The sequence below is a fragment of the Apteryx rowi genome, unplaced genomic scaffold (genome assembly GCF_003343035.1).
Source record: "Apteryx rowi isolate R43461 unplaced genomic scaffold, aptRow1 scaffold_335, whole genome shotgun sequence".
Lineage (NCBI taxonomy): Eukaryota > Metazoa > Chordata > Aves > Apterygiformes > Apterygidae > Apteryx > Apteryx rowi.
Window position 1 is genome coordinate 443,455 of NW_020449808.1, and position 24,300 is coordinate 467,754.

The 24,300-nt window shown below is 37.3% G+C and overlaps 1 protein-coding gene across 1 annotated transcript in view; it reads right to left on the reverse strand.

Annotated features, from left to right (window-relative positions):
* The window catches only part of DLGAP2 (DLG associated protein 2), a 386,085-nt gene that overhangs the window by 8,620 nt on the left and 353,165 nt on the right, over positions 1–24,300 (reverse strand). The window contains exons 11-13 of the mRNA XM_026072046.1: positions 20,827–21,176; positions 10,040–10,125; positions 8,381–8,796 (exon numbers count right to left, since the gene is read on the reverse strand). Coding sequence (XP_025927831.1) covers positions 8,381–8,796; positions 10,040–10,125; positions 20,827–21,176 — 852 coding nt within the window. The remainder of the gene's footprint in view (positions 1–8,380; positions 8,797–10,039; positions 10,126–20,826; positions 21,177–24,300) is intronic.

The following is a 24,300-nucleotide window of genomic DNA, read 5'->3' on the forward strand; positions in this document are numbered from 1 at the left end:
AGTTTATTTTGATTGAGATGAATCTCTTTCTGGAGATGACTATTTCTTTCTATTGACCAGAGAGCTTAAGAGGACTGGTTAGAAAAGTAACTCCTCCTAGACACTCACATTTGCCAGGATAAATACCCTACTTTGTTAGGTAGCAATGTATGTTCCTAGATCAAATTACACATCCTTCCCTATGCTGAAAAAGCAACATCTTAAAAAGCACTATAGGCTGGGTTTTCAATGGAAGACTGAGTTTCTCCTGAGTATTCCCAGATCTTTAAATAGTGTTTGTAGGCAAAGCTGGATGGAGATGCAGGTGTAGGGGTGGGACAGAAAATCTGACATCTTTCAAACTCAAACAGCCTCATCATTTGAGGAGACCAAATTGATAATTCAAACAGGACCCAAAGGGTGGAATGAAACCATATTACAGGAAAACTAAACTGCAACATGTGATATAGAAAACATTAAACTCCAGCAAGGCACAACATTTTGTTGTTTTTAGAATAAGAGGTGACTGGATGGCATGTGAAAAAATATTTTGATAATAGGCATTATGCTTTAATTTTGCTTTATCTAGACCAGTGAGACCTCTGCCTAACCACAGGAAGCAAGAGATAGTTTGGAAGTTTTAGGCTCCAATTCTGTGAAAACACACATGCTTCTCTAAGTTTAAATGCATGTATAAATTTGTAAAGCTGTGATTCTCAAACTCTATTCTATTTTCTGTTAGACAAGCAGTTTACAGCTGCACCACAAAACTAAATTAAACAGTACTACATATACCTAATTCATCAGTCCCTTGTGGCATCCATTTGTGAAAGGGTTAAGTGGTTCAGGGCTGCATGAATAATTCACTGGAGTTTTGTTTTTGTTTTGTCAGTCAACTAAAATAAACATTTTAATTGGTTTGGGGTTTCTGATCACCAAAACCCTCACTTTCCTCTATGGAATTTTTGACATATGAAAAGCAACATTTTGGGTGTTAGAAAACCAACATGCAAAAACCTGAACAAAAAGGAAATGTTTCATTTGATATGAAACAAATTGCTTTAATTTGTTTTTCAGCATTTTTTAACAAACACGAAGACAAACAAGCTTGGATTCTCCTTCCCTTTGATGCTTTGTAGCTCAGGGCATAAGACAAACTCCAGATGTAGGGTCAGAGTTCCTTCCTTGCCAAGATGAGGAATTTTGCTATAGTAGGTCTCCCTGACATCTTCTTGCTGAAGCTATTCCACACTATATTCAACTATTTACTGGACAGAAAGAGAATGAAATATGCTGATGAACCATAGGCCAATGGCTACAGTGCTTGTCTGATAAGGAATAAATTTTGGTTTTAGTTTCCTCCATCTAATTGTACAGCTCACAGCTGAAATGCGTAATCTGAGAAAAGGACATCCTGCCTGGCCCTATTACAGAACTGATGTTTTCTAGTGAATCTCTCACCCAACACCCCCCTACCCCCAAATAAGTGTTCGTTTGATCTTCATTGTCCTGAAGGATCAACAAGCACCCATGATTTAAAACCCAGGCAGACCAGACAAGATTTAGGCACTGGCAGTGCAGCATTTTGGTGTGATACACGTGAACTGTGGATGTTAGACACAGTGGTCCTGTGCTACTCATGTGTGTCACCAAGTTGAGCTATATGCCAAAGATTCCTCACCAGAAATTACAGAAGCAACCTAGTGCTAGGTGACTCCTGTGTCTTCCGAAGAAGCTCCAAGGTTCCCCATCCCACCTGAGCATAAGACCCCCAGACTGAAAGGTGTGCCTGTGACTCTCACAGACATCACTGGAACTGCCTGAAGTTGTCAGCCTGGATCAGGTTGCTCAGGGCCTTATTCCACTCAAGTTTTGGAAATCCCCAAGGGCAGACAAACCACAGCCTTTCAGGGCAGCCTGTTCCAGTGTTCGACCACCCTCATGCTGAGGATTTTTTTTCTTCTGTCCAGCTGGCATTTCCCTTGCTACAACCTGTGCCCGTTACCTCTTGTCCTTTCAGTGTGCACCTCTGAGAACAGCCTGGCTCCACCTTCTTGGTATTCACTCACTAGGCAGTGGCAAACTGTAATTAGATCCCCTATTAGCGTCTTCTTCCCCAGGCGAAACAAACCTTGTTCCCTCAGTGCTAGTGTACATATGGCAATTTTAAACAACTTGCAGAGCTAGGGCCCAGTTGCCAGGAATATTAGATCAAAGAAGCCTATAGCAGTTCTTAAAAATGGCTCTAACAGTAGTGAACAGTAGTGAATACACACATATAATTACAGGCCTACCATTTACTAAAGATCTCCCAAATCTATTTCCTTTTCAATAACTAAATCAGACTTAATAAAACATAGATGTTAGAATCTCTCATATTCATGCCACTCTACTTTACTGTAATTAAATTAAAGTATTAAAACACTTCAATTCATACTAATAGACAACCAAACCCTTGTTATTAATTTCATGCATTGGGGAATTATTCTGATGAGTGCAGATTGATTATCTCCATGAAAGAATGATGAGCGTTGGAGACTGGAGAGATTGAGATGTTTGCTTGTAAATAAATGATGATAAAATCAACCTGTTCACATAAATATATATAAATTCCATATAATTCATCTATCCCTTCACCCCMCATTAAGATAATGTTATCTTTACTTGAAAGTCAGGAAAGAGTGACACAACCATAATTCTGCTCCCTGAAGCATACGAAACATTCAGTTTTTGTTGTGTGGTCCTGTAAGGCTTCTCCTTTGAGGACATACCAGACTTAGACCATGACTTCAGTAGAAGCAGGCTCAGGATTTAGTCTCTGGTTAGAGATTGTGCAAGTTCCTTGTTACAACATGCGCAGTTAATGCAATGGTGTTTCCCCTGCAATAAGCATATTTTAAGATTGGAAATTATAGGTATATATGTTCTATTGCTTGAGAAGTGCTACAAAATCATTCAGATGAATATGGCTTTATATCCCAGAGACAGAAGGGGAAAAATTAGATCTATTTTGAAGAAACCAAGATCATAGTCTGATGCTGTAACTCTATTTTTGACAGGTTAAGAGCTTTGTTCAGTTGTGCCACTACTGTACCAGAGATGAGAAACTGCTAAGAATCAATCTGTGTTTGATCATTTTTGTTTCCCTGGCATTCATTACTGTTTATTTAGCTGATGTGCCTGTATTAATGTTCATTCATCTTTAGCAATTTTTTATTTCATTTAATTCTAATTTTAAAATTTTCATTTCATTTCATCTCATTCAATTATTTCATTTTTTCTATAATTGTAAATAAATTGTTCCATACACAATACAGAGAACATATGCCTGGAAAAAATCTTCAAGCTGTCATTTAGTTCATCCTCCTATCTCATACCAGAGTATGTAAACCAGATATTTGTCTAATCTCTTAACCTCCTAAATTAGTAATCTTTGGTCTGAAATATGTGCCTTTTTTTACAAAACATAAGCATAATAATAAATGTATAATGTTTAGAGTGAGACAATATTTTTGGACAGCACAGCTACCTATTAGCGGTGTTCTATAAGTATAAAATGTATCTATTTTTCAAGATAAACTGTACAGTCTTTGGAATGGTATTGCTCAGACTATAAAATGTGCGTGTTAATATGCCAATATACATCATACATACATTGTACATGCCAAAGACGTGATTTAGAAATGTGAGAATTTCCTTTAATAGAAGTCAGTGAGAATATTTAAAAGGCAGGATTTTATAAAGCATGGCATGATTTATAAAACAAATGAAGCACACTAGAGAGTCCTGATTGTACACCAAAACTTTTTAGCTTTTTTTAACTTCACATCAATTTTAAGATTTTAAACCTGCAGCTTTCAAGCTATTGAGATACTTGCAAACGACAAATTTCCACAGTATTAATCTTAGGGTCTGTTATCACAACAGTAGGGCAATGGGATCAAAGTGAGATTCAAATGCGAACAAACTGAAACTCTATGTAGATTGACTTTTTACTTAAATGGAGCTAGGTCAAAAAGGAGAAAAGCTGAGCAGAACAATTCAAATACTAAGAAGGATTCTTAGTTTCCGCATTATGAGACCGTCTCTTACTGACTTTAAAAACTGTTTCAAGGAGATGAAGACATTCTCTAGTCATTTACAACACTCCAGATGTAAATTACAACAGTTCCTGGAGGACAGAGTTGTGAAAAACATARGGAAAATTAGGTAAGTAAGTGATAGAATAACCTGCATTTGGTCAACCACCTAAGAAAGCTTTTATGGATGATAAATTGATGAATATGCCAAAATAAATCAGTTATGAGGTGTTGTTTTTTTTTTTCCCCCAAAGTATGGAAAATTTAACTGTACATTTTCTGTTACTGTTTGCATGTGTCATTAAATCCCTTGTAGCACATTGGAAATAGCAGCCAGAGGTTTAGCAAGGAAAAGCCAGGTATCCATGAAATGAAGGGCTAAGGAGAGAGAAGGGTGATATTTTGTGCTCTCTCTCTAATGCCTTTTCTACACTAGAGCTCACTTTACCTCAATAGGTGCAGCTATGCCAGCAGAGCTCCTAACAAAGATGCAGAAGATACCAGTAAAACAACCCTTTTGCTGGTATAGCTCATACTGGGCTTAAAGACTCCGTTCTAACAAAGGGAAATTTTTTGCAAGCATCAGTGCATATCTACTGTTAGATTTTGACACGAGAGTAAAGTCTGTTTTCTGTTTGATTGCATACTGAAATATTTCTGAAAAAATGCATGGCATTCAGGAGCCCACGATGACCTCAGCTCCTCCTGCTTCTCTCTGCCAAATCTACAAGCCCTGGGCAGCGACTGACGCCTGCAGCAGCGATTCCTCTCTGGGCTGACCTGCTCCCCTCCTTACTGCYCCCGGCATGCAGCACATCTCAGCAGAGCTCACCAGCTGCACAGTCCTGGCCCTCTTTGTCTTCCGTAGCTTTGYGATAATCAGGAGCGTTTTTCTTATCATCACCTACACATCACTAATAGCCAAATATAATTTCCAGGGTGCAAAACTGAAACTACCCTTGAGAAACATGTATCTTTGCCTGGAGGTACTCTGCTAGTGCAAATGATCAGATGACTGGGAACAGCTACTGTCATATATATACATACATACATACATACATACATACATATGTTATAATAAACATTGAGAACACAAATAACTGCCCACATAAACAATATATGAAATTTACAGAGACCCAAAAATACAATTCATGGCCACTGACCAAATAAATAAATTCTGCAAAAAGAAAGAGAGAGAGGTTATTTTTGCTGCAATGATTATTCTCTGCTTTTCAAAGACCTGATAAGTGAAGTTCTTAAAACAACATTATGGGAGAGAAGCTACAGTGAAAGAAAAAATCAATACAGCAATCAGATGGCTTTCTGTGATCTCAAGGCTATTGTGCTAACACACAAAATGAAATTGCTTTCTAAAATGCAGTTCTATTTTAACTCTTCCTATGATTAAAACAAAATATAAATGGTAGCATAAAGATGGTCTTCTATGAGATGCAAAGCTATATTTGTTCTTGAGGTATAATTAATATAACCTGGCTTAAAATAAATGATTCAGCACTAATAATGACAGTCCAAATGTGCAAACTTTGTTGTGAAGTGCTTTGGGAGCAGTAGCTCCTGCTGGAAAATGGGAAAATACATTCAGTTGTTTCTGGCTCAGGCATTTGCGAATATTTTTTCAGGGAACTGTCAAATGCTTAAATATGTCAAAATACATTTCATGCTGGGGTATCATTAAATCTCATTTCTTGTGGATACACACCTTTCAACCACCATGGCTCAAATGGGGGATACAAAAATGTGTCAAAGACTCAACAGGAAAAAAGATATGCACACAGAAATCTTAAAACACTGTGAAGCTCATTCTCTCCATAAAAATAATTCTTTGATAACTTATTTTTTCCTGACGTAAGTTATGGGATACCTTTTCAAAGATAATGCAATTTGGAAATGATTTGAGGAATATTTCTTGAAGTGAGACACATGAAATCGACAAGTGGAAATATGAGTGTCATTTTTGACAATCATCTGAAGACAAAAATCTGATTTTGTCTGTGCTATATAGATCTACACTAAGATATTAGGGAGGTACCAAACACAGGTAACAAACTTTTTGTGGTTAGTTTAAAAAGCAAACTGCAAGGACCATTTTAGTCGTGTTTAAGTATATATAAGGGAACTGTTTTCTCTTTTTCTCTTACAGAGTAGAGTCAGTCTGCAAATGGGGAAACATAAAATCCTCATATTTCCATTTTGTTTTCTCTCTGAAATTATTTTAGGTTAAAATGGTCTCTCTAGGTCCAAATAGTAATAAAAATGATTGAAGTCCAATGTGTCTTCATGTCCTCTGTACAATTGTCGAAAACTATTCTCCTAATTGCTGCCTCCCTGTGGGCTAAGGGGTTTTACACTATTTCTAGACTGCTAGAGCATAGCTWCACATAGGAGGAGGGAAGGTGGTTCTGCACCTATGAATTGGTAGTCATCTAAAACCACCTTCTCCAAGTTTTACTGACATAATACAAAGTCAGCTTCATATGCCAGAGAGTAACTGTGTCTACAACTGAGGAAAGAGTACTGACATGAGAGTATTTCTACTGCTCATTTCATTGGATTGGAGATTAGATTAGAGCTGTGGGAGAGGAAAGACTTGCAGAGAAAGGAGGTGGGAGAGGTCCTCACATTGCCCGAGGACTCCTCATTGGCCTCCTAGAGAAAGAGAGGAGCTGTCTGGCTATGTATTTCCCCACTTTTCTCCCTAATAATTTTACTCTTGCCAAGGAGACTATAGGTTTGCCCATTGGAACGTTGCTTCAGATCACAATCACTGGTGTGCCCACATCAATAAAAGGCAGTCTGGGAATCYGACACTTTGGGATACTTAATGACGGCAAAGAAATGTCAATATTCAGGAGTACAAAGATTTGGGGAATCGAAAAATAGATTTATAAGATATATAAGAAGTATTAAAAAATAACCATTATGAAAGAAGGCTGGGGAACCCTAACACACTCTAAGCAAAGCACAGTATTTTATTATAGGTACTTTAACAGCCCCTAGGAGAGCACTAAATACTTCATAGTATCAATACAAAAAGAAAATTCTCAGCTCAAATCTGTCATGATGAAAATTATTACAAAACTCCAAACTCTGGAAAGCAATGGAGTTTGGAGAAATAAAAACAGCCTTATATCCCCCACTCCACCCCAAACCCTATGTTTTAACTTGGAAAAGACTTGTGCCCAACACAGTGGAGAAATATGACTGCAAAATGAAAATGATGAAGCAAAAATGTAGACATTCTTTCTCCCCAAAAGATCAATGCAAGAAACAGAAATTGGCCTGTTAGTCATCATGCAGGCCTGGCCCAAGACCTGAGGGTAGAACATAAACAAGAAGTCGTTGAGGGGGAAGAAGACAATCAGGAAAAAATGTTCAGAGCTGTTGTGTGAGATTTGTGAAATGTAGGAAAAGATGTTAGTAAGAAAACTTAATATGAACTAATTTCTGATCTGAGGAAACTGAGGTTGAGGAAATATTTCAGATCAGTGGGGACTGAAATATTTATAAAACTGAGACTGAAGAACAGGGATAATTGACCTCAGAAGGAATCACAGGGAGCTGGCTACTGAGTGCTAGGACCACTTTGATATATTACTGTCATTAGTGCTGGCTTGGATCTTGTTCCAAAATAGTCTACATTATTTTTCATTTTATCCCATCATTCCTTTCAAGGTGTCCACATGAAGTAAGAGAATAATAATGATTCTTGACAAAATTATAGTAAGAAAATGCAGCTGAACTATCTATGACTTCACCTGTCTGTGTAACTGCAGAAGTGCTTTAACTACTATTTTTGCCTATCCTTTCCATTAGTCTAATGAACCCTTTATGTTAGGCAGAAGTGCCTGTAAAGGAAAGAAAAAATTCCAAAAATAGTTGTTCCAAGTAGGAGGCAAATTCTTAGGATTTAGGAAGACAACCAAAAAACGTTTACACAGGACCACCTAGTACACTCTGGCAAAGGATCAGGCACTAGAGTCATAGAAGTTGGTGGGAAGATTGTGTCAGAGATGAAGCTACAKATCTGTAGCTATTGCACCATCTGAGCCATATTTAGCACCAGACTCTGATCCTGCACTTGACTTTATACAGATGGCTCCTTAACTACTTCCATAAAACCTCACTCTGGCAAAGTCCTGCTTGCACAATCTATTACAGGAGAGGAGTCTTCTATCTAATGGTCCTGTAGAGTGTCTTTGGTACTGCAAAATGAGTAAGGAAATACTACAGACCACAACTTCATCCTAACAGATTTCCCATTTTAACAGACATCTATAAAAAAGATACTGAAATGTTCTTACTTTCTTCAGAAAGATCATTTTCTTCTGCCTCTCGTTCCATTTCTTTACACCATCCTTCCATCCTCTTAGTTTCAGTATGTAGTAACTTCATAAACCAAGATCCATCCCGTCGACAAGGAGACATTCGACCAGTTTCTACTGTCTCAATGGCTGGCTCTAGCCAGGGTTCTGGTGGTGGAAGATTTGAGGTGTCAACCGGGGTCCTATAATCTTCTCTGTAACTGAAGAGTCCCTGTGTCCGTACAGTTCTCACTGCACTGTACTGAGTAGGAGTGCTGGGCTCTGAGTGCTGCTGGAATGATGAGCCAAACTGAAGTCCCTTGTCCTCCATGGTTATGTGTCCTGGAAAGCCCTCCAGTTCCAGGTCAGCCTGGACAGCTGCTGTTACACTGTTTGAGCGCTTAAATCGTCCATGTCTTAGTGATGAGGGAAGGAARAAAAGAGATTAAAAAATATAAATACATATGTGATTATACAGGGGCACAGAATAATGTTTCAGTGAATGAATTCTGGTTTTCCCCTTGAACTTTAGGCTAATTTTTTTCTCTTGTGCTTATTTCACTAAAATAAGACAGTGAGTAACAACAGAGGGGGAAAAAACAAATGCATGGGGTTATAGTGGCATTATTGATTTGAGCAAAAATACAAAGGAAAATCATTTAAATTATCTCTTGCAGCAAATATTGATTTGTTCTCATACTATAAAATACTGTGTATCATTGCTAACTGAAATGGAAATAACTAGCAGGACTGCAGAGTTATATCTCCTGATGGAGGACTATTAAATACATGTATAAAAAAAGTCAAATATTAAGGATCATACTCAGATGAAATACGAAAATCTTCTAAGTTAAGACTGTTGCGAATTCTTTAATAACAGAAAAATAAAAAGAAAGATAGTAGCACCAGGTTTAAGAGGTGTTTTTCCTGCTTCATAGAATGATGATTAAGTGTTGATTTTCTATTGTGATATGCCACTGAATAATGACATTTTAGAAAAGCTTTATGTTAAAAAGTTATATAGAGAGACAAAGATTGTTCGTGAAATCTTTTCATATCTAGGCTTATTGGTTCAAATTACTGCCAGTCAATGGTGGTAAAAAGCAAATAGCAGCTAGATACTGTCAGTTAGCTACTGTGAAATTAGATAATAGTTCCAGTTCAGTACTCAATGGACAGTGTCTGCCAGGGATAACTTGTAGGTTAGTACATTGGCCAGCAGTTTTATCAAAGTAGATAAGGATTGGCCAAGTGTAAAAGCTCATTCTGTGTTAGGGTGAAGGTACCCTGGCTTACATCCTGTCCTTTATATCCTCTTGCAAGAACTATAGAAGCCTGTCAGCGCAAGGGGTCCTATAGAAGGAACCATATTCCAATATCTTTCTCCTTGCATTTGTTCTATAAATAATGAAAGGATATTATTAATCCAATTAAAACTTTCACTTTCTTCCCTCCAATTAAAGCCTGGAAATCTGACTAAATATTAAGGGACCACTAAATAATCTCTGCAAATTTTACCAAATCACCAGCACACATATAACAAATTTGACTTTGTGAATGATTTGGAAGCAGCACTTGCAAGATGTTTGGTATTAATTCTTTCTATAAACATGCTTTGTTTTATGAAAGACTACAGATTTTTGTATGTGCTTGAATTACCGTTTTTCGTCTTCCACTTGCACTCCAACAGAGTGGTACTCCCGTAGACCTCTGCTCTCAGTATCTGAATCAGTTGCTGTTTCCACCTAATTCAACAGAAAAGATATATCTGCAGAGTGAGCACTGACAACTCAGCATTATTTCTACCTGYACATATTTAAATTAATTATATATTTCCTCTCTTACTGCTAAGAAACACCTAACGCAGTAAAAAAAGTAAGTATTCAGCCTGGTATCAATGTTTTGGTGCTGTGTTTTATAAAGCTTTGCACAACTACTTCTGTTCTGCTATGTAATTTCCTATTTCAACTCTAAGCAGATGCAATTACTCAGTTCAGTGGAAGCAGGAAGTAAGCTTGGCTTGGAAAGCTCTATTCTTAGAACTAGGAATCCACAGGATAGCCCCTTTTATATTATTATAAAACATTCTCATTATAGTCCATGATTTACAAAATAAAATAAAAACTCAAGTAGCCCCATAAACTTGCAAGTGATAAAAAGAAATGTTGCAATGAAATTTTATCGACAACTGCACTGACAAATATAGAACCATTTAAATGACGTGAAGAATACAGCAGAATGCCTATCTCACCTTTTTAAATAACACAGTCCTGAAAATGCTATATCAAGCAAGTAATTTATGCATTTTTATAGTATTCCCATCTGAAATACACTTGCCAAAATACATTCACGGTGGGGTTTTCTTCATAATTGAGGCCACATCTCTACCACAAGTTTCTGTAGGATTTTATATAACATTMCCCACCACCACACTGCCCCCAGGTCTTTGACACAGATGTAATGAATGTTGCAAAGTATGTAAGTTATGTTGAATCAAAGGAGAGTTAGGAAAAAAAGAGTGGAATAGACCTTCCTTTTGAATGATAATTTCACTGTTAAATAAAAAAATGTATTATCAGCAACCAGTTTCTCAAGATGCATAGTCCATGGGTGCATTCAAAGAGTATATCTTATGATGAAGACGAGACAACTCTTCCCCTTGCAGCAGTCACAGGCAGCACACTTGTACGCTGCTCTTTGTCCTGGCCCAAAAACCTTCACAGCTCTCTCCCAGCTGCACGGTCCCAATCCCATCAGTTTCTGGAAGGATGCAGAGACAAAGGGGCAGCGGGGTGGGAAGTGAATGTACATGTGGACTGCATTTTTTGAAGAAGCCAGTTACTGGTAACTTCTTTCAGTCTTCAAGCAGTAGTTCCATGTATATTCACACTGAAGGGAATCAAAACCGGTAATCAGAATACATTCATATTTATCTGGTTGTGGGTCTTGGAGATCTTAATGAAAAGCTACTGCAGGACCCCTTTAGTAAGTGTTACAGCAGCCCTTGAACTGTATGGTGTAGTGTCAGGCACAGGTTTGCAAAGAGCTCCAGATATCAGCATGGAAACTGTCAGGGAAAGACACATTTCCTGGCAACTCCATTTATTCTGCATGAGCTACAGACGAAAGCATGCCCTGTCATCTGTTCCCACCTTGGTAGTTGCATGGAAGCCTGCTATATTTGCTTGAACAGGCTGTGCATTTCGAGAACTGTTTCCTCTAAGGTATCAGACTCAGAAACAGTCTCAAAGATTTGTTGTTGTCAGTATAAAAAGAAAGCTCTCTTTCGACGTTAGCAGTGAAAAACAGCCTCAGCCATTGAGGTAGGGAGCTTGGGGGGAAAAAAAAGACAGGCAAGTTGGTTTCCCTAGTTAAGGTGGATCTCAGCTACAATGTGGGTGAGAAGCTTAAGCTGAGCCTGGAAGGTCACTCTCTCCCTAAAAAATATTGCTGTAAGTAGAGCAGCAATAAGGGTCAGTCTCTTAGCACAAGAAATAGCTATTGGGAAAGATACTCTTATTTATAGCATGCAAGTTACCAAGGGCCCAAAAGAGTCTTGAATAATAGGTTCAAATCTAAGTGAGGGACTAGGCACTCAGCTAGCCCTTTCAGGGACTTCAGAAAAGCTGGGTAGGAAATTTCTTCTTCATTAGAGACTGACAGGCAGAAATAAAGATGAATTCAACTGGGCCAAGAGCCCACATATGCACATGCGCATATGCACGCACACTGAGCTTCCTAGTTCTAGCCAGTGACCTGGTATTACTGTCTTTGAAGTCGAATTTGTGAATGCAGGAGAGCAGCTGCCTTCTCTCCTGGATGAATTACCATTAACCCTTTCTTTCTAGTACTGAAAAGTAGTCACTGAAGAACCTTCTTCCTCTCTGGCACAGGGAAATTAGTTTTATCTAGTTTTGTCATTTTCAGTGCCAGCTTTTTCCTGCTGAATTACATTCATGTGAATGGGACGCCATGAAAAGCAAGTTACATTGGCAGTCCTTGACTACAATGATGAGAGCTCAGTCAAATATGCATAGCCATGTTTTGAAGAATGAAGCCAAGCTATTCTTAAAGGGAGAGAAGATGGAAGGTAGTGAATAAGAGGAGATAGCACAAAAGGATTAAATTATGGCTCGTGAGGGCACCTTTATGAATGCTGACAGGAAGATGATATTAAAGTTAGGGAAACATTTTCTGGAGGAAGTCTCTTGATGTTTGAACCCTGGCAACATCTGCACTAGTCAGGAGCATTGCTAAAAGCTACAGTATTTGGGCTTCTTCTAGGACAGATAGAAAGAGCCCCAAAGCTACCAGAGTCACTCTGAAGTAAATCATACAATTTAGGACCTCGCTAAGCTTGAAATTGCAAAAATGCCATGAAAAGAGAGGTCTTCAAGCAGAGATTTCACCTCCCTGTGGAGATCAGAAAACCGGAAATCAGCGGTGCTGAACAGACTTCACTAGGGGTGTTAAAGGCAGACTACGTTGCAGTGAAAGAATTTTGATTCAAAATACCTTTAATACTAAGTTTATAAAAGAGCATAAGAAATTAGTTTGATTTTGATTAACCAAGTTAGATTGTAGGATTAGGGGTCAGAATCAGGGCTGTTAATGTTAAGGGAGTATACATGATTCAAAAATCATCTAGGCATAAACATGTAAATATATAATATTTTAAATGGTTACATCATAATGCTATTTTTAAAAAATGAGAAGGTTACTTGAGTAAGAAAACATCTATACTTGAAAGAGTTTCAGTTTGTTAAAGCCTATTTTATTTATGTGGCTGTGTCAGTCAGGACATTTGAGAAAATTAATTTGGAAAAATGATTGAAGAAAGGGCTGAAACATACTTCTTTTCTCACTGTACAGTCATGAATAGATTTTTCTTCAGTTTTAAGTTTTAATTTCACTAGCAGAGTATTTGTTCTTATGTGACAAATGAGTAACACCACAGGCTACAACAATGAACACTGATATTAGTCTTTTGTACTCTAGTCCAGAGGGAGGTAATACTTTTGTGTGACAATAAGGTTATAATGGCTATTTTTGCTGGTGGGAAAGATGGTCAAAAACCACAACAGCAATAATTCAGCTATACTTTTATGAGCTGAATGGACCAAGAATCTGAGAGCCAAAATGTGAGCCAAGCAGCTAAGCCGACTTAATGCAAGTACGGTGCTGGTAAAGGGGCCTTAATTCTTCTCACTGGACCTGAATCAGCTGTCTCAGAAATCAGTGGGAACACATGCGTGGAACTGGCTGGAAACTGGCCTGAGCTTGTGGGCAGGGAGTGATCCTGTAGAAATAGCAGCACAACTCACCTGATAGTTTCAAAGGATTCAATGATCATGTTTTTGCAATGGTACCATCTGGCATGCTACCACTGATGTGAGAAAATACAGTGTGTGTGCAACAAAAATTGTAGAAAGTTATTTTCCTTCTGACATGTGGGAAGTGTTTTTCTTCATTTAAGGACTGTCACATCTCCCTACTTGGCAGTCTTGGGTCTTCAGTTCCTTCCAAAGCACTGTGCTTCCTTCGCAAAGCTCTTGGGATGACCATTTCTGCATGTCATGCCGCTTGGGACCCGCTAAATGAGTCCTGCAGGATAAGTGCTGGATATGGAAGTGGGCTAAGGAAGGTCAATGGCATCATACCTGTGGGTCTAATGCACAGCTAGTAACAGAGTGTAGAAGGTGAGCAATGGTCAATGGGACAGAGAAGAGACTTCCGGCTTCCATGTGGATGTCTCAGTGGCTCATAGTGCTGTTGTAACTGCGATGGTCTAAAGATATAAGCAAGAAAAGGTTTGTATGGAGAAGATCAATTAGGCCAGTTGATATTTTTGGAAAAAAGCAGTCAAATTTGGGAACACACACCTTTCTTCAGTACCGCATATCAAAGGCATATCTGTTTTTGCCAACTACATTGCTTGGTTTAGTAACAGATAGCATGTCTTCTTTTGAACTCTGTTTTTGATGTTTTGGGGGCAGATTTCCCTTGTATATTTTGCTTGACCTGCTTCTTTGATGTAACATGTCWAAGTAAAATCATTTCTGCCCAAGTGCTTTCTTATTGATATTTCACCTAGAAGTATATCTTGGATAATTTCCCCAATATGTAATTGACACCTGGAATTTACAAGTATAAATGAAGTAATCTACTATAAAATTTTATTCAAAACAAAATTATCAAGGAAATTATGGCCCAAATATCAAAATGGAAATGGCATTAGTTACCTCTAAATATAAACTCTTGCCAAATTATCCTTCAATCCAGCTTGCCAAGACTGACACTGACTAAATGACCTCATGATTGCCTTCATATTTTAATGTGTTCAGTTCCTTACTGTGCCTTGTAACAGCAGAAGAATGCCAAATAATGCTTCTGCACAATCTTGGAGAGCAYATATTGTAATAACCAACAAAAAAGGAGGAAGATGCCAACACACGTTAGAGTGGGAAATAAAAAAGCAATTTTCATTCACAAAGAAACAAATGAACAAACAAATTGTATTTCTGAATGACAGATGGTATAAAGACTCCTGCTAGAGGACAACAGGAAACTCTTTAAGTTTAATCAGATTGGACGAACTAAATTCAAATGAGCAGAGGAGAAAAAGTAAAATGTTTGGTTTGATTGTGTGGCTTCTGAAACTTGAATAAGCCTTAAGAAATCTGATGTTACTCTTCATGATTCATTATTGTTTTAATACTCACCTGCATAGATTCTAAAAGCCTTCATATTTGCAAATTGCCCCGCAATCTCAACAAAGTGAAATAATGTGACAAGAGGTATGGCTATCTGGTTACGAGGTAGTCTCACATAGTCTGACAAAAAAATTGCCAGAAATCAACCAAAAGCAGAAGAAGGAAGAGGAGTAGATCTAATATAGCAGGTTATCTTCCTCTCCCCTTGCAAACAAAGAACTAACATTCTTTAAAAATTTGGCCCTTTATACCTTAAAAAATGTTGTTTTGGGGGTTTATAGTATGCCATTCATAGTAAATGCATTGGAACAAGGCAAATCTAGACAATTTTCTGTAATCAAAAGCATTTTCAAGGGAAAGATCTAGAAGTTCCTGCTGTTGGGGCCAGAATCTTCTTCAGCCACATTCTCTGCCCCTTCCAAAGGTATTATTCATAAGAAGGCTACAGGGGCAACAAAGCTCCTGTGCGGAGTAGGTCACATTGCCAGGAGAGGAGGAACCCGATCACAGGGCAGAGCAATTAGCATAGTATGAGGGGTGAGCATCTGGCTTTATGGAGGACTGAGACCCAAAGGAAATTATCACTTTTTTGTTATCATGGGTTGAATTTAATTTATTCCCCCATAAAATCTGATCTTCTATGAACACTATTTTGAACAAGTTTAGCCTACAGTACAGCATAGGCTGTACTCTTAATTCATATTTATACACAGGAAAAACAAATCATTGTTTTGTACTTATTTCTGTCTTCTTTGCCTTACCTTTCATAAGGACCTAATACTCCCCTTCACTGTTTTTGTTGCCAATACAAGGAACAGACAATACCATAAAACCTCTGTGACCAGTAACCGCTGACCAATCCAGCTCAAAATCTGAAAAACTAACTACCAGATACTGGCAGCAACTTGGTAATAAACCAAAACTTACACAAAATTATTTGAATAAATGCAAATCAGTACTGCAATTAAATTGCATATTACAATCAATCTTGGTTTGTTTATAGGCACTCACTCTAGAAAAGGATGTATGAACTGACGAAATTATTTCCAAGTACTAACTGTTTCTTTTAGCTGATAATTTTTAACAACTAAAGCAACCCTTATTTCTGTACTCGAGTATTACTCTGCTCTCAAACAAGAGCACTGCAAAATCACATTGCAGTGTTCTAAAAATCACAGTCTAAGATTCCATACATACTGTCTCTAAGGAAAGTTTGAATAAAACATATTCAGTGCACAGGAAAACAGATTTTAACACGGTGTCTTTTTCTTCTCTCTCCTAATCATCAGTATCAAGAGTCCTTCAGGACACATTATCTCTCCCCATACAACATCACTGCCCTCAATGGCTTTTCACTGCTGTAACCAACTTGTTCTATAATTAGAATTTAATAAAAAAAATCTCTGTGATGATGTACAGGAAGGAAAATAATTCACCTTTCCTCTCTTGTATAGGCTTCTCAGTGATAACAAGAATAAAAAGGAAAAAAACCACTACATTTGACCCTAGACCAAGTAAATGCAATTGTGAACATAGATAACTGTTCTTAAGTAAAGGAAGATCTCATTTGTATGCAGTAACTTCAAAGTAGGAAAAAATACTTTAAAGTAAAACTACAGTATTAACTTCCACTGCTTTAATTAACTCAAAGAATACTTTTATCAGACAGAAAGCTTATATTATTTCAAAATAATTTTTAGAAACACACCAAAATGTACCAAAACCTTCACGCTTGAGTGATTTTGTGTGTCCCACTATAGGGTGCCATTTTGCTCCTCTACTGCTTCCCAGCAGAACATCCAGACTACTCAAATACGTTGTGTGGCACAGTAAGTACTAATTACTGAAAGAATATCATGGAACAGGTTGAAAACTTCCATAGCTCTCTCCAGAAAGCACTGTTTGCTAAAAAGTGGGTGCCAGAGTTTAGAACTGAAATTCATGTTAAGCTAATATGAGATAATAACACAAAGTAATGCACACAACAGTGATATTACTCCTAACTTTTTTGGTGCATTTAATGCTAAATGGCAAATTATTCTGAACCAAGTCAGCAAATATTCTGCAAGGCAGCATTTTGTGTCTTTCTCAGTTTGAATGTTTCACAATGTTAACTGGCAGCAAACAAAACAAGCAACAGTAATTTGTGAGAAGAGCAAAAGCTTAGAAGTCTAAAATAACCATAGCTTTCTTTTAGCTACTATTTCAACCACTAAGCTTTTAAACAAATGGAGGACGTCAAAATGCAGCCACTGGCTGAGAACGCTACTAACAGGCAGCCCTGGGAACTCTGACCCTGTGTTGCTCAACGTTAAATTTAAAGGCCAAGTTACAGCTTCTGAACCACAGATGTGTTACCAAAACTTTCACAGACTTCCACAAGCCAGGGGTACCACCCACTTCTCTTTCACAAAAGCATAGTTTGATAATGATTTTAGGAGGACAACGATCAAAGTTTACCACTAAATCTTTGGATCATTTATGATCCCAAGACCAGTGGAATCAGTGGGAATATTTTTCTGATCGCAGAGGGCTATGTGTATGCTGCAGTAAAGCACTGAAAGGGATGGTATAACCTATATACGCTCATCCAAGTAAGTACACCATGTGGGGTCAAAACACTTTGCCTTCAAAGGAAATTTCAGTTTGAGGCTGCAGAGTTTCTTGAATAAAGCTTTTACCATAAAATGCTAATAATAATTTTGTTTACACACACACATACACTCACAAAAAGAAGATTCACCTATGATGAAAAAATGAGGCTTACAAGTTATTCCACTAATCCTCCTGAATACAGCTTTTGATTTATAAGAACAATTTGTTTAATGAAGATCTTGGAGGAAAAAAAAGTAGATCTTTTGAGGAGTGATCTCCTGATGATAATGAAGATGACAGAGTCCATTCTCAATGCTGCTACAATTAGTGTTTATCTCCAAAAATATCATCATGAGTCAGTCTCCACACTTACAACATTTGTTTCCACATCATCTACTTCTGGAGTTTCTGTTCATTTTGAGAAATCTTGATGTCTTTTAAATAGAGGAGAAACAAAGGACTGCACATTTTGGGATGCTTGAAATAAATGATGAAGTAATTTCTTGACATGTTTTCCGTTATATTTTATAATCTAAATGCCTTTCACATGAAATGGCTTACAGCTAGCTGTTTTTGAGTAGTAACCATTAGCAAACATACCAGGTTATGCAAAACAGGAAAGAAAAATCATTGGAAATATATCAGCAATAATCTTGTCCTTGACTTATGGTTTATTTTACTCTAGATAATCTCTACTCCTCCATTTTAATTCAAATGCTTTGATTTGTCTTCTGCTGTCATGATAGAAGACAGATATGAAGACTATAGCTACTAATATTACTAGAATTTTATTCTTTGTGATATATATTTTTTAAGAATGCTGACTGTATTTTTAATCCCAAACCAGTATTTTGTAACTTGCCTGAATTTAGGGATCATCATTATCTGATGCCTACTGACATGTCTGACAATTCTTCTTCACTTAAATATGGGAGTGAAAAAAACAACAGCTTTATTCTGGGAAAGCTTTGTTCCTGAAGCTTTTTTTGTGCAAAAGCCCCAGTTGGGGAGGGCTACCACACTATGAAATAGGTTACCATAGCTGGGCTTTTCTCCATCTGTGCAGGCTGGATGAGACTGATCATGTATAGGAAGTCCAATGCTCCCCAAGAGTTTTAGGTTTCCTATATATGTGCATCCCAGTCCCATGGCACATGTGTATTATGCCAGAACTTTCTAAGAAGACTTCTGCTCTTTGCACGTACACTGACCAGACCGTATATCCCACCAGGGCCCTCGGCTGGGTCCACGGCAGTTCTACCTGCCTCTAGAGGCACTGCTGCTCCTTCTTTATCTGTCTGCCTCCCTCCTACCGTACAGAACTCCATTAGCAATCACTCTCACACCAATGTGTTAAAGCAATGAAACATTAAAAAATGCACAAATTAACCGTCCTGATAGCAAATTAATTAATGCAAATAAATGCAAATTCAATGCAATACCCTGGCATGGCATGCTAATGAGAAAACAAGTCATTTAGTCAATCAAGGAAATATGCAAATAAAAAACATCCTTTTCTAAGATGCTTTGATGCAGAAGTCTAAAAGAAATGAAATACTTCAGCTGCATTTTGGGGGCATAAATTACTATTTATGTACTTTGCAAATAAATGTACTCTACCCTGTGTTATTATTCCATACAAACATGGCAACTGGAATATAACAATGCATTTTCTGCTTAGAAATGCTGAAGATGAGTATTTTTCACACCAGTGTAAAGTTTGAAACTTACTGCAGAMAAAACAAAACAAAAATATGATATCAGGGTACTATGTCAAGGGTAATCTTGCAATTTTAACCTTACCTAATACCAAAAGGTGCAACCAAGCAGTTTGTACATCTCAAAAAAATAACACTTCAGCCTTCTAAGACCTACTGTTAAAAAAACAAAACAAAACAGAAGTCTGCCTTTTGCAGTGTGTACACCTGAGAACTAATATTATGGACCAAGCATCAGATGATAAGTTGCTACAGAAGTTCTACTGTCTTCATGTAAATCATTGCACAGATGTCTTATGGATCATAAGCACATATTATTAAACACACTGCACACTGCCCGGGTCAAAGCCCTGTGAAAAGTACTGGTCATCACCTGTAGCAAAAACTGGGATCAAGTGATATAATCAAATTTTCAGAATTAGTTGTTGGAATACCAGGACTGAAGCAAGACACCAGCATTGCTAAATACCATTGCACACAGCTGCTGTTAAGAAGAGATAGGAACAACACCACTACATACAATTCCTTTCTGAAGAGTAAGTTTCAGGCTGGGGCTAAAAGGCATCAAAAATTACTTGCTGCTCTTTTGAGCTTTTTACCATTATCTGCAAAGTCCCTTTTCTGAACAATTTAGGATATGCTAAGTACTTTGTAAAACATTTGAAAAGTAGTGACCTGAATGTTCTACCACTGCTGTTAAATTGCATACTCTTCTGTATGTAAAGAAGCATGATCAAACACCTTTATGCTGAGAAACAGACAAGCAACATGCTGACAAAGCCTGTGTCTTTCCATAAGTCTAATACTCACGTTGTATAATAGCAAAAATATATCATACTATGGTGTTAGACAGTGAAGTTCAATAGTTAGCAGTGACATGCTTTACCCAAATGTTAACTCGTGATCTTATTTTGAAATTAGTGGAAATGGAATTACTACTATTTAAGAAAAGAATAATAAGTATTATTATTATAATTATAAATATATAAGTATATGTTATAAGTATTGAGGATCCAGCATCGTTACACATTTTCCGAGGTCAAAAGAGAAGGATAATGGAAAAAAATACAGTCAAGCATTTTAAAGCTGGCATAATTCTATAAAAAAGACTGTGAATTCATGGAGAGAAGGAGATGAACATGCTGTTCACCTGTAGCTCCGCAGTATAATTTTCACATCAAGTGTTAATGACAGGTAACCTCCCTAGAGATTTATTCATTCATTTTCTTCCAGGTACAGCATATTAGCTGAAGACTTTTCTGCACAGTCACATTGCCATGATGTGAATTACAATTAACACTAAGCAGCCAGGGGTTGTTTGTTAGATTATTAGAACCGTGAAGCTGAATGACTCATTCTACGCTATTTACAGGAAGAAGGCAAGCAATTCATCACAGAACAGATGTTAATGATAGGCTACCTGAATCCCTATAGAGGAACGTCGACTTTTAAGAAACTCCTCTGCTTTTGACACTAAAATGGCCTTGTCACTGGTTCGTATTGAGGTGCTCTGGCTCTCAGAAGCATGGCGCTGTGCAGCTGCAGTTTCCAAGGCAAGATTCATGGCCTTGTTACTGTCCAAACTGTCTGTGGAGTTGTACATCCCTCGCCCATCTTGAGGCCATGGGGAAATCCTCTGAGTCCGGCTGTCGTGATACGCATCCTGGGTGGATTCTGTGCTGCTCTGTGCTGTGACTGAGATTAGTGGCTTGGAAGTGGTACGAGGGGGTACCGGAGGCGGTGTTTTTTTGTAACTTGTGTAAGTTACAGCTATGGAAAGAATGAAAATACAAGAAAGAGAAAGAGAAACCAAGATTAATATGATCAAAACATCACAAGAGAAACCACTGTAACACTGAGATTATGCTGGTTAAAAATGAAGGCAATGCAACATAGTGTTCCTTGTGAACCTCACTATTAGTTCAAAATGTCTCTCATACTCAGATGGGTATCCATAGCAACATTTTATTTCAACCAGGAAACAAGGGTTGAAAATGCTCGGTGTGCTAAAATGGGAGCCCCAGATTATGATGAAGATGAAAGGGAGTTAGCAAGGATTCATGTGTGTATGTCTGAGACTTAAGAGCTATGCTGGATTTGTACACATTGGTGCCTCTGAGGTGGTTTCAGCATAGGATAAAGCTGATAAGAGAAATAAAGGATGATTTTTTTTCCTCCTCTTGTAATCATTTGAACTGTGGACTTTGTATTGATACAGTGCATTAAGAAAGCAACACCAATATACTGGAACAAAACATTCTTCAGAAAACTTCTACTTAACAGTATGCCACACTTTAACCTTTAAAAATACTTCCAGGTTTACTGCTGCAATTAGACTAGACTGGCTACTTCTTACACAAGACGTATAATTATGTTTTTAAAATATCCATGATATGCTAAATATCCAGGCATGCAGGTATTTATAATATATAAAGCTACTAAATACTTGGACAACACACACAAGGCTACAAATAATACCAAGTATAGTGACATTTTATCTGTTATCATTCAGTGAGTTTTAAATCCTTAGAATACACATTAAAGGGTGATATACTGAAATACAAAGAATCATTAAAAATACAGACATAAAAATGGGTCTGAAACACTGAAGGAACTAGATACACATGAGCAGAACTAAGAATTTTAGTCTGACCAGCACAACAGGTTTGAGATTGGTTTGACTTCGATTCTGTCTTGCAGCAAAAGGCTCAAAAAAGCCACCAAGGAAGCTCTACAGAATGCAGAATTCTGACAATACTGTTTCCTTACAAAATTTTAGGAAACAGAATCTTTCGTCCATAGAGACTGAAAACTATTTATTTAGTGATTATTATCACATGGCTAAATTATCAAATACTCTAACCCCACTCTACTGTTTTGTTAAAAGCATTTCTGTTAGGGGGGAGTTTTTTCCTCAAAGCAGATATAATCATATAATTCATAAAATTAGAGACTGGTACAAAAGTGCTTCATAATATAGCTTTCCATATTCCTGTAAAGGAAAATCAAGACCAACTAATTTCTCATATAATTGCAGCAACACAAAGGAAATTATTATCTTTCCCTATACTAATAATGACAAAATAGCATAATATATACATGCAGACACCAAGCTAGTGAACCTGTTTAATAAAAAGTCATTTTTCAGGTCTTGCTAAATGCGTTGGACACCATAATGGTGACTCAGGTAACCTTGAAATTCAGGTTACTTGAGTCCAACAAATTCTACAAGTATTCCCCTTCTCATTATACAGACATCAGCTGAGGAGCAATAAAATCAGAAGTGCTTTTCCAGTCGTTCTTTTTTATATGAGGCTATGTTGCAGCTCTCTGGAGAAAGCTCTCTAGAGACAAAAGACAGTTTTAGGAAACTGCCGGTAACTAGAATTTCTTCTGAGCATGAATCACCAGGTTAGCATATGAGGAAATTGAGTCTAGAGGAAACTATTCTTACATTTTGATTTTTGATAATCATAAATAAAATGGTGATCATAAATAAAGGAGAGTGAGGCAGAGCTAGGAAGTAAAAACCTTCATGTGAAGCACAGTTTAAATTACCACTGATGCAGCTCAAATTCTGGCAGAGATTTTAAGAGTCTTGTCTCTGAACTACATTGCTCTAACATAGTGAAACATGTGAAAACATGCTCTGCAGATTCTGAGACTGTGCGCATTTTTTAAAGTGTAGTTTTGTTGTCCTGTCACCAATCCTATCTCCTGTCAGTTTTGTAACTGTAGCTGTTAAGAAGAAAGGAAAACCCGATATTTTTCAGATGCTTCAGGGAATACAGAAAGCTCATGAAAGAAGGGAGGTTGTAATGCTTGGAAATTACAATAGTGTCTCACAAGCTTAGGCAAAGGCTCAAAYTAATGCTTTCTTTGAGGGAACTGCTGTAATACTGTTGCTGCCCCTCTCCCCCTGCCAACCCCAGCAAATGTATATGCAAGTGATCACAGTGCTGGGAAACATTTGAAATAGAGACAATGGGATGAAATAGTGTGAGTGAAATCCAGATAAGGAAGCTATTTTTATCTACAATGCAAGACAGGTTATCACTGTTATGACTAATTTATTATTTTTTACCAACTGTCTTCATCCAAAAGAATAGCAGGGAATAATGAAACATGATAAATGTGATAATGAAACATCATAAGCAAGTATATCCCTACTACTCAGGTAGCAGATCACTGTTCTGCCTAATGAATATAAATGTTAAATATGGCAACCTTTCATAGCTAACAATTTTCATTTAAATTTCTAAAAAAAAACAAACCAAAACAAAAAAACCTCCTTGTGGCAGAACCAAAACAGTTACTTGATCATTTTATTTTTTTAGGATTGAATATTTTCTTTGGGAAATCTCCGATTGTTTCGGTGGGATGATGCGTCTTAGAGCCATGAAGTCTTACTGTTACTGTACTATTCTGGCCAGCATTTATTCATGAGCAATAAATAGGAATTAAAAAGATCCACAGATATTCAACAAGGAGAAGAAACCAGGAGAAAGATTTAAAGTTCATGGGCAACAGGATACATATTTACAGTGAAACATAGCAGAAAGAAATCCGATTAATTTCTAAGCCACAGTCACAGAGATCAAATATTGAGCAGGGAAATAAAAATCCATCTCTAAGCAGTTAATTAGTTCATATCTGGAACAAYAGTTTCAGAGCCACAGAAATCTGGGACTAATTGGAAACTGTAACAAAATCAGGTAAGAGGATGGAAGCATGAATTTGTGAGGCAAATTTTAAGACCAAATTCTATTTGCTTTAATCATTCAAGTGGTTCCAGTGAAGCTAATGGGATAACTTATGTGAATAATGCTACCAAGGCTTGACTCAGATGAATTTGATATGATGACTAAATGATAGATTAGGGACATGTTAAAGG